General features: G+C 46.4%; 1 protein-coding gene across 4 annotated transcripts in view; it reads right to left on the reverse strand.

The window, feature by feature from the left end:
* Positions 1–2677: 2677 nt before the first annotated feature.
* Positions 2678–14044, reverse strand: part of socs2 (suppressor of cytokine signaling 2) — a 32663-nt gene continuing 21296 nt past the window's right edge. For 3 of the 4 annotated variants that reach the window (XM_068058816.1, XM_068058817.1, XM_068058815.1), the window contains one exon: positions 2678–3526. In XM_068058816.1, coding sequence (XP_067914917.1) covers positions 3066–3526 — 461 coding nt within the window. In that variant the 3' untranslated portion in view covers positions 2678–3065. The remainder of the gene's footprint in view (positions 3527–14044) is intronic. The other variant, XR_010977627.1, reaches the window with a different exon arrangement.

Below are 14044 nucleotides of genomic sequence, written 5' to 3' on the forward strand. Positions count from 1 at the left end.
GCAGGGTGGAGGGGGTGGCAGGGTGGAGGGGGTGGCAGGGTGGAGGGGGTGGCAGGGTGGAGGGGGTGGCAGGGTGGAGGGGGTGGCAGGGTGGAGGGGGGCCAGTGTGGAGGGGGGCCAGTGTGGAGGGGGGCCAGTGTGGAGGGGGGCCAGTGTGGAGGGGTGGCAGTGTGGAGGGGTGGCAGTGTGGAGGGGTGGCAGTGTGGAGGGCAGGCAGGGCGGAAAGGTGGCGGCGTGAAGGGATGGCGGCGTGGAGGGATGGCGGCGTGGAGGGATGGCAGAGTGGCGGGATGGCAGAGTGGCGGGATGGCAGAGTGGCGGGATGGCAGAGTGGCGGGATGGCAGAGTGGCGGGATGGCAGAGTGGCGGGATGGCAGAGTGGCGGGATGGCAGAGTGGCGGGATGGCAGTGTGGAGGGCAGGCAGTGTGGAGGGCAGGCAGTGTGGAGGGCAGGCAGTGTGGAGGGCTTCCAACTGAATTATTTGGCTATTGTCCAGTGGCACTGATTCTTTGACGTCCTGGTTGAAAGAAAATTTAGATTTGATGCCGTTTGATTAGGTTTGAAAGCTTTGATCCCATTAGCTAGGGAGTGGGTGATAATCAACTCAGCCTCCCACCAATCTTTTTTTAGCGACATGTTTTCCACTTCCAAGCCTGTCAGAAGGGATCAGTTGATCAAACGTAAATGTTCAAACTGACTATGAAAAGGGTACGACAACTTTAACCATGTGCAACTCAAGTGCAATTCCTTCTAGCCTGCAGAAACATCTGCTAGCAACATTTCTCCTGATCTCTCACTATACCTGCAGCAGAAACTGGAAGATCGGAGTTTTACCAAACAAAATATAACACTGAACTACAGAAGGGCAGGTGAGCAAAGCCTGATCAAAGAGATAAATTTTAAGGAGCATCTTAAAGGAGAAAAGAGAAGTAGAGAGGTGGCAAGGATTAGGGAGGGAATTCCAGACTTTAGGATCTAGGCAGCTGAAGGCACGGCCGCCAATGATTGGGATGCACGAGAGGCCAAAACTGAAGGAGCACAGAGATCTCGGAGGGGTATAGGGCTGGAGGAGGTTACAGACGTAGGCAAGGTGGGGTCATGCAGGAATTTGAACACAAGGATAAGAATTTACAGAAGGTGCAAGATGGGAGACCAGGAAGGAAAGCATTGAAATAGTCAAATCTAAAGGTAAAATGCATCGGTGGATATTTGAGCAGCAGGTGAGCTGAGGCAGGATCGGAGATGGACAATGCTATGGAGGTGGAAGTAGGCGGTCTTAGTGATGGAGAGGTTATGGGGTCAGAAGCTCAGCTCAGGCCAAATAGGATGCCAATGTTGTGAACGATTTGGTTCAACCTAAGATAAAGGCCACAAAGAAGGATGGCATCAGTAAGTAGGCCGTGGATTTTGTGGCAGGGAGCAAAAACTTTAGTCTTCCCAATATTTAATTGGATGAAATTTCTGTGCATCCAATACTGGATGTCAGATAAGGAGCATGACAACTTAGAGACAGTGGAGAGGTCAAGAGGGGTGGTGTTGAGGTAAGGCTAGGTGTCGTCAGCGTACATGTGAAACCTGATGTCTTTTCAGATAATGTCGCCAAGAGGCAGCATGTAGATGAGAAACTGGAGGGGGGCAAGTATAGATCCTTGGCGGACACCAGAGGTAGTGGTGCCACAGCAGGGAAAGAAACCATTGCAGGTGATTCTGACTACAATTGGATAGATAAGAATGGAACCAGCAGTCCCTTCCAGCTGGACAATGGAGGAGGATGATGTGGTCAACCATGTCAAAGGCTGTGTACAGATCAAGAAGGACAATGAGAGATAGTTTACCATGGTCACAGTCACATAGATGTCATTTGTGAGTTTGATAAGAGGACTTTCAGTGCTGTGGCAGGGGCAGAAACATGATTAGAGGGATTCAGACGTGGAGTTCCAGGAAAGATGGGCATGGATTTACAAGATGACAACACATTCAAGGACTTTGGAGAGGAAAAGGAGGTGAGCTGGGGCGGTAGTTTGCAAGGAAAGAGGGGACAAGGGTAACTGTTTTTTGAGGAGGTGGACAAATTTGAAAGGAAAGGAGACAGCACCTGAGGAGATGCAACAGGGTGAGAGCAGAATAGGATACGGAGAGAGAAGGTCTGGGAAAAAAAGAGCAGGGCAAGGGGGGAGGACAGGATATGGGGAGGGAAAGTCTGAGAGAAGAGGGAGCAGGGTGAGGGGGGGATGGAATACAGCGAGGGAAAGTCTGAGAGGAGGGAGTAGGGTGAGGTGAGGGGGGCGGGGGAACAGGATACCCTGAGCAATTTGGAAGCAGAGTTCAAAGTCAAGCTGGGTGCCATCCACTCAGCTCACTGAGTATTCTCCTCAAGAACTCATTTCTTTTACTGTTACTTCTGTGTTCAGGTAAGAGATTTTTCTATGACAGCCTCTGTTTTATGTTGTTATTCCTAACATGTATTAATCACCAGTGCTCCTTAAAATCATTTATCCATCTTATATTCAACTTCTGAGCCTGCAGACAAATCACCCCCTGCTAATAACAAACAGCAGGCTGATATTGGCAAACAGACATGACAGCCAACAACAAAAGCAAAAAGGCTGGTACATAAATAATTGGCAACAGCAGCAATGGGTATCAATTAGATATGCAATGAAAACCAAGATTAGCTGAGATTAAGAAACGTAATGAGATTATTTAATTATTGAATACAATCAAAATGTTTTTAAGCCATTATATCTGAAAGAGAAGACAATTCCAAGTGTGGTACTGCTAAATACTCCATCGCTAGAAACCTTTCCAGAATTGGGTTCCTTCAGATTAACTCCTGAATTGGTCCGATAGTATTCCGTTTAGGTCAGTTTCACCGCTGCAAGGTACATACATCCACTCCCTGTAAGTGGCAGCAGCAGAACAGCTGAGGAGAGAGACCCAGGGTGGAAAAATTAGACAATATTCTACGAGAAAAACAGGTAAACAAAAAAGCTGGGACAGGTTTCCTGGGTGGGGGAGGCATTTTGATCTTCTCTTCTAGACTTCCCTTCCCATTTTAAGAGTGTTAAACCTGATACTTGTATTCCAACAAATACTTCTTCAGCTTAGTTGGCAAAGGCAGTTCTTGGATCTCTCTGGTTGCTTTATGGATGGTGATACGACAGAGGTGTTGCAGAGAAGGTGTCTTAGTGTAGAATGGTTTGGTCAGCCAGAGCTGGGTGCCTCTGTTTTGGAGAGCAAGACATTGGGCATTCTGTAGCGTCCGACACAAGACCACATAGTATTCCACCAGATGCACCACACTGACAAACTGCTGAAGCTTGGATTTCACGAGGATCACCGAGTCCAGTCTGAACTTGCCATCTCGATATTCAATTCGCAAGTTAGTTGGTCCCAGAACAGTTTTTACAGAGATGGTGAGAAAATAGTCCTGGTGTGAACTGTCTCGTACCAGAAAAGTACCTTCGGAGGCTTCTTTTAACTTCTCGTTTGCTTCATTTGCTTTAAGATCACCCCAATACCATCCTGCGATAAACAAGAAACATAAAGTGTAAGTTGTATATTGGTATTCTGCAAATCTAGTGGTGTGTCAGCTGTGGCTCAGTTGGTAGCACTTTCCCATCTAAGTTGGAAGGCTGTGGGTTTGAAACCCACTCCAGGACTTGAGCACAAAAATCCAGGCTGACACTCTAGTGCTGTACTGAGGGAGTGCTGCACTGTCAGAGGTGCCATCTTTCAGATAGGATATTAAACTGAGGTTCTATCAGCCTGCTTGGGCAGATGTAAAAGATCTGATAGCACTATTTCGAAGAGCAGGGGAGCTCTCCCCAGTGTTTTGGCCAATATTTATCGCTCAATCAACATCATAAAAACAAATTATCTGGTCATTATGACATTGTTGTTTGTGGGAGCTTGCTGTGCACAAATTAGTTGCAGCATTCCTTACAACAATGACTACACTTCTAAAGTATTTCATTGGCTGTAAAGCACTTTGAAACCTCCGATCGTCATGAAAGGTGCTGTATAAATGTCTTTTTTTTCTGATACCAGCAGAATTTGGCTGCTTACAAATATACATTCAACACATTTCTTTGGATTAATTTTAAATGATGCTTGTAAGAAAATCACAGAATTGTTACCGTGCAGAAGGAGGCCATTCGGCCCATCGTGTCTGCACTGGCTCTCTAAAAGAGCAATTCCCTCTGTCCCATACCGCTGCCGTCTCCCCATAATCCTGCACATTCTTCCTTTTCATCTGACTGTCCAATTCCCTTTTGAATGCTTCAATTGAACCTGCCTCCACCACGTTCTCAGGCAGCACATTCCAGACCTTAACCACTCGCTGCGTGAAAAGGTTTTTCCTCATGTCACTTTTGCTTCTCTTACCAAATACATTAAATCTGCGCCCTCTCATTCTCGATCCGTTCATAAGTGGGAACAGTTTCTCTCTATCTACTCTGTCCAGATCCCTCATGATTTTGAATACCTCTATCAAATCACCTCTCAGCCTTCTCTCCAAGGAAAACAGTACTAACTTCTCCAATCTATCTTCATAACTGAAATTCCTCATCCCTGGAACTATTCTCAAGAATCTTTTCTGTACTCTCTCCAATGCCCTCACATTTTTCCTCAAGTGTGGCTCCCAGAACTGGACGCAATACTCCAGCTGAGGCCGAACTAGTGTCTTATACAAGTTCAACATAACTTCCTTGCTCTTGTACTCTATGCCCCTATTAATAAAGCCTAGGATACTGTTTGCTTTATTAACCACTCTCTCAACCTGTCCTTAACCTTCAATGACTTATGCACATATACACCCAGGTCCCTCTGCTCCTGCACCCCCTTTGGAATTGTACCCTTTATTTTATATTGTCTCTCCATGTTCATTCTACCAAAATGAATCACTTCACATTTCTCTGCATTGAATTTCAGCTGCCCATTCCACCAACTTGTCTATGGCCTTTTGAAGTTCTACACTATCCTCCTCACAGTTCACAATGCTTTCAAGTTTCCTATCATCTGCAAATTTTGAAATTGTGCCCTGTACACCAAGCTCTAGGTCATTAATATATATCAGGAAAAGCAAAGGTTCCAACACTGATCCCTGGGGAACTCCACTGCAAACTTTCCTCCAGCCCTTTGTTTTCTGTCACTCAGTCACCGTCCCTTTTATTCTATGAGCTACAAGTTTGTTCACAAGTCTGTTGTGTGGCACTGTATCAAATGCCTTTTGAAAGTCCACGTACACCACATCAACAGCATTGCCCTCATCAACCCTCTCTGTTACCTCATCAAAAAACTCCAGCAAGTTAGTTAAACATGATTTTCCCTTAAGAAATCCATGCTGGCTTTCATTAGTTAACTTGCATTTGTCCATGTGACTATTGATTTTGTCCCAAGTTATTTTTTCTAGAAGTTTTCCCTCCACCGAAGTTAAACTGACTGGCCTGTAGTTGCTGGGCTTATCTTTACACCCCTTTTTGAACAAGAGTGTAACGTTTGCAATTCTCCAGTCCTCTAGCACCACCCCAGAGGGGTGAAGACTGAAAAATTCTGGCCGGTGCCTCTGCGATTTCCACTTTCACTTCCCTCAGTATCCTTGTATGCATCTCATCTGGTCCTGGTGCTTTATCGACTTTAAGTACAGACAGCCTATCTAATACTTCCTCTTTATCAATGTTAAACCCCTCTAGTGTCTGACTTACCTCCTCTTTCAACATTGCCTACAAGTTTCATTTGGTTTACAGAATATTACTACAGGCATGTTCGGTGACAACAGCTCTGTGTGCTGGCTGTGATGGCAATCGGATTGCCTGTGATGCCCTCTGAGGTCAAATAGCCTGCCAACATTTACTGAGGGTAATTTTGACTTTGAGTATAGGCAGTAAACTGGCAATTACATGGACCTCATTAAAGTCAATGGAAAATAAATTTGGGTGTGTGTGTAATGGGGTCCACGCACGAGCGCCAGTTTTCTGCTTGCACTTAAAGTAGAAATTACTGTTATTATTAAAGCACATTATTCCATAATAGCCACATAATGAGATGCTGGAGGGTAAGTGGTGCCTGTGGAACTTTTACCCAGCAAGATGAGAAAACTGCCGAGGGAGGAAAAGAAAAGAAAAATTGTGCATTGATTTAATTTAAGAACTTGGGATGTTTGGCAGTTACTTTTTACAGAAAAGCTACAACGATAGAGAGACAAAAAGAAAAACTTTCGTAATAATTGGTTAGAATTGTTATTAAGTTACAATGCCACTAAGATCTTGCCTTTCTCCAAATTTTAGAAAGCTGCACAGAATTCCCCTGAAGCAATGCTTGTCTGTCAGAAAGTGTGAGCAATATTCAGAAGTGCTTCACACCCTTTAACATCCCCTAATGGTCAGCTGGGAACTGCTGTTGAAATATTAAACATGAAACATATCAAAGGGCACCTTATAATCTAAGATCCCAAAGAGGAGTATCAATGGGGTAAAGAGTTCATTATTGCCCACTTTCGGACACATAACTGATCGTATCACATCAGAACAAACTGGGCCTCGAGCTTTATTTCAATAATTTGCCAAGCTCTCCCATTGCCAGAATTCCAAAAGTCAGGCAGCCTGCCTTGCCAGCAGCCCCTCAAGTCAGTCTCAGATGGTGTGGGGAGTCATACACACAGTCTGGCAGTGACCTTCGGGAGTGCTGTGGAGCTGGGATGTGCCTGGCTCCATAGAAACAAAATAGAAATTATATTTTGATGGCGGTTACTGTTTAGGCCGTAGTGACTGCTGAGAAATCCACAGGCCTGGAGCCTGCTCCAGCCATTACCCACCCATGTAATGCCTGGGTCCTGAAACAGGCATTAAATGCCACAAATACTAAATAATAGGTCAAACCACAGCTTCAGGCAGGTACCATGATTGGTTCTCATTCCATCAGTTTTATGCCTGAAAAATGGGACAAGAAGGTTCAATTTCTGACCCAACAAGTTCAGTAACATTCAAACTAGAATTTGATTATTGTGAACTGGATGGCCATTAAATGTATGCTTGGAATGAAATCAAATTCCAGTTATTAATTATACAGACAGGTGAAGCTCAATATTTTGCAAAGTCCTTTGATTAAAGACGGGTAAAACACTGGCCGCAAAATTCAGTTGCTTTGGATGTTATCTTGGGTCCAAAATGGCATCCGCTCCACAAGCACACTCTTTTGATGCTGGCTGTGCTGGACACCATTTTAGTGAGGTCACTAACATGGGCACAATGAGCACGCGCCCAAAGTATGCAGAGTAGGCTGATCATAAAGTCAGTCAGCAGGTCACAATGATTTGACTTGAGCGCTGCCATTTTCAACCTCAGCATTCCTGTTAGCACTCTCTCTTAAACTCGCACAGCTACAACACTGGCATCTACCTGGCAATGTGGAAAATTGCCCAGGTATGTCCTGTACACAAAAAACAGGACAAATCCAACCCGGCCAATTACCGCCCCATCAGCCTACTCTCAATCATCAGTAAAGTGATGGAAGGTGTTATCAACAGCGCCATCAAACAGCACTTGCTTAGCAATAACCTGCTCAGTGATGCTCAGTTTGGGTTCCGCCAGGGCCACTCAGTTCCTGACCTCATTACATCCTTGGTCCAAACAGAGACAAAGGAGCTGAATTCAAGAGGTGAGGTGAGAGTGACTGCCCTTGACATTAAGGCAGCATTTCACCGAGCATGGCATCAAGGTGCCCTAGCAAAACTGGAGTCAATGGGAATCAGGGGAAAAATTCTTCGCTGATTGGAGTCATACCTAGCACAAAGGAAGATGGTTGTGGTTGTTGGAGGTCCATTATCTGAGCTCCAGGACATCACTGCAGGAGTTCCTCAGGGTAGTGTCCTAGGCCCAACCATCTTCTGCTGCTTCATCAATGACCTTCCTTCAATCATAAGGGGGGATGTTCGCTGATGATTGCACAATTTTCAGCACCATTCGCAACTCCTCTGATACTGAAACAGCCTGTGTCCAAATGCAGCAAGACCTGGACAATATCCAGGCTTGTACTATTAAGTGACAAGTAACATTTGCCCCACACAAGTGCCAGACAATGACCATCTCGAACAAGAGAGAATCTAACCATCTCACCTTGACATTCAATGGCATTACCATGGTTCAGTACAGTTCTGCTGCTGCTGATGGCCCGCAGTGTCTCATGGATGCCCAATTTTGAGTTGTTAGATCTGTTTGAAATCTATCCCATTTAGCACGTTGGTAGTGCCACACAACACAATGGCGGATATCCTCAAGGTGAATCATAGAGTCATACAGCAAAGAAACAGACCCTTCGTCCCAATGTGTCTGTGCTGGCCATTAAGCCTAACTATTCTAATCCCATTTTCCAGCACTTGGCCCGTAGCTTTGAATGCTATGGTGTTTCAAGTGCTCATCTAGATACTTCTTAAATGTTGTGAGGGTTCCTGCCTCTACCACCCTTTCAGGTAGTGTGTTCCAGATTCCAACCACCCTCTGGATGAAATTTTTTTTCCTCTAAACCTCCTGCCCTTTACCTTAAATCTATGCCCCCTGGTTATTGACACCGCTGCTAAGGGAAAATGTTTCTTCCTATCTACACTATCTATGCACGTCATAATTTTGTATACCTCAATCATGTCCCCCCCTCAGTCTTCTCTGTTCTAAGGAAAACAACCCTAGCCTATCCAGTCTCTCTTCATAGCTGAAATGCTCCTGCCCAGGCAACATCCTGGTGAATCTCCTCTGCACCCTCTCCAGCGCAATCACATCCTTCTTAGAGTGTGACGACCAGAACTGTACACAGTACTCCAGCTGTGGCCTAACTAGCATTTTACACAGCTCCATCATAACCTCCCTGCTCTTATTTTCAATGCCTCGGTTTTTTTTTATTTCCAAAATATACTTTATTCATAAAAATCTGTAAACATTACATTCCCAAACAGTTTCAAACAGCATCAAGTCAAAAAATACAAACAGTGCGAAGGTGGTTAGTTTCCTTCTATACTATCATGAGTTGCCTCACAACCCTTCCATTTCATTGTTATGCCATATACATTTTTACATTTACAGCACACAAAATTTTCCCGATACAGTTCGAGGGGTTTCCCATGGATCCAGCCCCTCAGTTCAGCTTGGTGGGGAACCTTACACTGTGGTCTTTCCCCATTGAGCCTTTGCTGCGGCTGCCCCAAGCTTTAGTGCGTCCCTCAGCACGTAGTCCTGGACCTTGGAATGTGCCAGTCTGCAACATTCGGTGGTGGACAACTCTTTGCGCTGGAAGACCAGCAAGTTTCGGGCAGACCAAAGGGCGTCTTTCACCGAATTGATAGTCCTCCAGCAGCAGTTGATGTTTGTCTCGGTGTGCGTCCCTGGGAACAGCCCGTAGAGCACAGACCCCTGTGTTACAGAGCTGCTTGGGATGAACCTTGACAAAAACCACTGCATCTCTTTCCACACCTGCTTTGCAAAGGCACATTCCAGGAGGAGGTGGGCGACCGTCTCTTCCCCACCACAGCCAACGCGGGGGCACTGTGCGGAGGGGGCGAGACTTCGGGTGTGCATGAAGGATCTGACGGGGAGGGTCCTTCTCACCACCAGCCAAGCTACGTCTTGGTGCTTGTTTGAAAGTTCTGGTGATGAGGCATGTATCCCATATGCCTTCCTAACCACCTTATCTACCTGTGCTGCTGCCTTCGGTGATATATGGACAAGCACACCAAGGTCCCTCTGACCCTCTGTACTTCCTAGGGTCCTACCATCCATTGTGTATTCCCTTTACTTGTTAGTCCTCCCAAAATGCATCACCTCACACTTCTCAGGATTAAATTCCATTTGCCACTGCTCTGTCCATCTTACCAGCCCATCTATATCGTCCTGTAATCTGAGGCTTTCTTCCTCACTATTTACGACGCCACCAATTTTCATGTCATCTGCAAACTTACTGACCATACCTCCTAAATTCAGTTCGAAATCATAAATGTACACTAAAACAGAAAGGGTTCCAGCACCTGATTTTTTCAAGCTATTTACAGGCAGTAACAGCTGTTACTTACCCAACCAATCAGCTTACAGATTTCCCATGATGTCACTGTAAGTCTTCTTTTCCTCCTCCTTTGAAACTCAGCGGCGCTGGAACAGAGAGAGAGCCTGCCGACTGCTGCTGCTGCTCTGGTCCAAGGTAAGCGAAGACGGGATTTTGTCTCCAAAATCCTGTGCGATGTCCTACCAATCCTGTCATAGAAAGGTGCATCTGCAACAGGTAGATTGGTAAGGAGTAGGTCAAATAGGTTTTTCCCTCTTGTTGGTTCCTTCACCACCTGCCGCAGACCCAGTCTAGCAGCTATGTCCTTTAGGACTCAGCCAGCTCGATCAGTAGTGGTGCTACTGAGCCATTCTTGGTAATGGACATTGATGCCCCTCACCCAGAGTACATTTTGCACCCTTGCTATCTTTAGTACTTCCTCCAAGTGATGTTCAACATAGAGAAGTACTGATTCCTCAGATGAGGAAGGGCGGTAGGTGGTAATCAGCAGGAGGTTTCCTTGCCCATGTTTGACCTGATGCCATGAGACTTCATGGGGTCCACGTCGATGTTGAGGACTCCCAGGGAAACTCCCTGCGGACTGTATACCACTGTGCCACTCCTCTGCTGGGTACGTCCTGCCGGTGGGACAGGACACACCCGGGGATGGTGATGGCAGTGTCTGGGACATTGTCAGGTATGATTCGGTGAGTATGACTATGTCAGGCTGTTGCTTGTCTAGTCTATGGGACAGCTCTCCCAATTTTGGCACAAGCTCCCAGATGTTAGTGAAGGAGGACTTTGCAGGGTCGACAAGGCTGGGTTTGCCGTTGTCGTTTCCGGTGCCTACGTTGATGTCTAGGGTGATCCATCTTGTTTCATTCTTTTTTATTGACTTCGTAGCGGTTAGGTACAACTGAGTGGCTTGCTAGGCCATTTCAGAGGGCATGTAAGAGTCAACCACATTGATGTGGGTCTGGAGTCACATGTAGGCCAGACCAGGTAAGGACAACAGATTTCCTTCCCTAAAGGACATTAGTGAACCAGATGGGTTTTTACAACAATTGACAATGGTTTCATGGTCACCTTTAGACTAGCTTTTAATTCCAGATTTATAAATTGAATTCAAATGTCACCATCTGCCGTGGTGGGATTTGAACCCATGTCCCCAGAACATTCGCCTAAGCATCTGGATTACTAGTCCACAAAGCACTAGTGCTCCAAAGAGAGCAACATAGCCATCAGGTGTGTTATTGAGCAAGCCATTGGAATGTTGGATGCCTGGATAGATCCAGAGGCATCCTTCAGTACTCGCCAGCGAGGGTATCCAGTACAATAATGACGTGCTGCGTCCTGCACAACATTGTGCGGCAGATAGAATTGCAGGTGAGGTATGATGAAGGTGTTCATCAATCATCTTCTGATCACCAGAATATTGAGGAAGACGGGGATGAGGATGATAAGCAATATAAAGTTGGAACACCCATTGCCAGAACAGCTGCTTACATTGTTGTTCGGGATGACCACGTAGTTTGCAATAAAAACAAGAAATACTGGAACCACTCAGCAGGTCTGGCAGCATCTGTGGAAAGAGAAGCAGAGTTAACGTTTCAGGTCAGTGACCCTTCTTCGGAACTGACAAATATTAAAAATGTCACAGATTATAAACAAGTGAGGTGGGGGTGGGGCAAGAGATAACAAAGGAGAAGGTGTAGATTGGACAAGGCCACATAGCTGACCAACAGGTCATGGAGCAAAGGCAAACAATATGTTAATGGTGTGTTGAAAGACAAAGCATTAGTACAGAAAAGGTGTTAACGGACTGAATATTGAACAGCAGCAAGTGCAAACATGAAAAAAAACAGTGGGTAAGCAAACTGAACAAACTAAGATGAAATGAAATAAATGCAAAAAAAAGGGTTGTAAAAAATGTAAAAAAGAAAAAAAGAAAAAAGAAAAAACAACTAAAGATGAAAGTAAAATGGGGGGCTGTCATGCTCTGAAATTATTGAACTCAATGTTCAGTCCGGCAGGCTGTAGTGTGCCTAATCGGTAGATGAGATGCTGTTCCTCGAGCTTGCGTTGATGTTCACTGGAACACTGCAGCAATCCCAGGACAGAGATGTGAGCATGAGAGCAGGGGGGAGTGTTGAAATGGCAAGCAACCGGAAGCTCAGGGTCCTGCTTGCGGACTGAGCGGAGGTGTTCCGCAAAGCGGTCACCCAGTCTGCGCTTGGTCTCCCCAATGTAGAGGAGACCACATTGTGAGCAGGGAATACAGTATACTACATTGAAAGAAGTACAAGTAAATCGCTGCTTCACCTGAAAGGAGTGTTTGGGGCCTGGGATAGTGAGGAGAGAGGAGGTAAATGGGCAGGTATTACACCTCCTGGATTGCAGGGGAAGGTGCCATGGGACGGGGACAAGGTGGTGGGGGTAATGGAGGAGTGGACCAGGGTGTCGCGGAGGGAACTATCCCTTCGGAATGCTGACAAGGGAAGGGAGGGGAAGATGCGTTTGGTAGTGGCATCACGCTGGAGGTGGCAGAAATGGCAGAGGATGATCCTTTGGATATGGAGGCTGATGGGGTGGAAAGTGAGGACAAGGGGAACCCTGTCACGGTTCTGGGAGGGAGGGGAAGGGTTGAGGGCAGAGGTTCGGGAAATGGGCCAGACACGGTTGAGGGCCCTGTCAACCACAGTGGGGGGGAATCCTCGGTTGAGGAAAAAGGAGGTCATATCAGAAGCACCGTCATGGAAGGTAGCATCATCAGAGCAGATGCGTCGAAGACAGAGAAACTGGGAGAATGGAATGGAGTCCTTACAGGAGGCAGGGTGTGAAGAAGTGTAGTCGAGGTAGCTGTGGGAGTCGGTGGGCTTATAATGGATATTAGTAGACAACCTATCCCCAGAGATGGAGACAGAGAAGGTGAGAGAAGGGTGGAAATTGGAAGCAAAGTTGATAAAGTTTTCCAGTTCGGGGCGGGAGCAGGAAACGGCACCGATACAGTCATCATTGTACTGGAAAAAGAGTTGGGGGAGGGGGTCTGAGTAGGACTGGAACAAAGAATGCTCGATATATCCCACAAATAGACAGGCATAACTAGGACCCATGCGGGTACCCATAGCAACACCTTTTACTTGAAGGAAGTGCGTGGAGTTGAAGGAGAAGTTGTTCAATGTGAGAACAAGTTCAGCCAGGCGGAGGAGGGTGGTGGTGGATGGGGACTGGTTGGGCCTCTGTTCCAGGAAGAAGCGGAGAGCCCTCAAACCATCCTGGTGGGGGATGGAGGTGTAGAGCAATTGGACTTCCATAGTGAAGAGGCGGCGGTTGGGACCAGGAAACTGGAATTGTCAAAATGATGTAGGGCGTCAGAAGAGTCACGAAAGTAGGTGGGAAGAGACTGGACCAGCGGAGAAAAGATAGAGACAAGATAGGAAGAAATAAGTTCAGTGGGGCAGGAGCAGGCTGACACAATGGGTCTGCCGGGACGGTCCCGTTTGTGGATTTTGGGAAGGAGGTGGAAGCGGGCTGTCCGGGGTTGCGGGACTATGAGGTTGGAAGCTGTAGGGGGAAGATCTCCAGAGGAGATCAGTGACAGTCCTTTCGACGGTGGCTTGATGTTCAGTGGTGGGGTCATGGTCCAGAGGGAGGTAGGAAGAAGTGTCTGTGAGTTGGCGTTGAGCTACTGCAAGGTAGAGGTCGGTACGCCTTACAACAACAGCACCACCCTTATCTGCAGGTTTGATGACCATGTCGAGGTTAGACCTGAGAGAACGGAGTGCCTCAAGTTCAACTAGTGATGACACACACTAGAAAAATAAAATATGAAATCCTCCAGCCTGCTCCCACCAGCACCAACACCCCCTTCCCACTTCATCCTTTACACAAAACAGATATTCAAACACACAGCCACCTAATGGCTCCTGCCATGTATTGACATTCGTCATAAAGCAAGCGAAAGGGCCTTTAGTAAAAGTGAGCAAGACCAGGAGGTGGTGCTAATCTTAAATTCTATGT

This window comes from Heterodontus francisci, chromosome 27 (genome assembly GCF_036365525.1).
Source record: "Heterodontus francisci isolate sHetFra1 chromosome 27, sHetFra1.hap1, whole genome shotgun sequence".
Taxonomy (NCBI): domain Eukaryota; kingdom Metazoa; phylum Chordata; class Chondrichthyes; order Heterodontiformes; family Heterodontidae; genus Heterodontus; species Heterodontus francisci.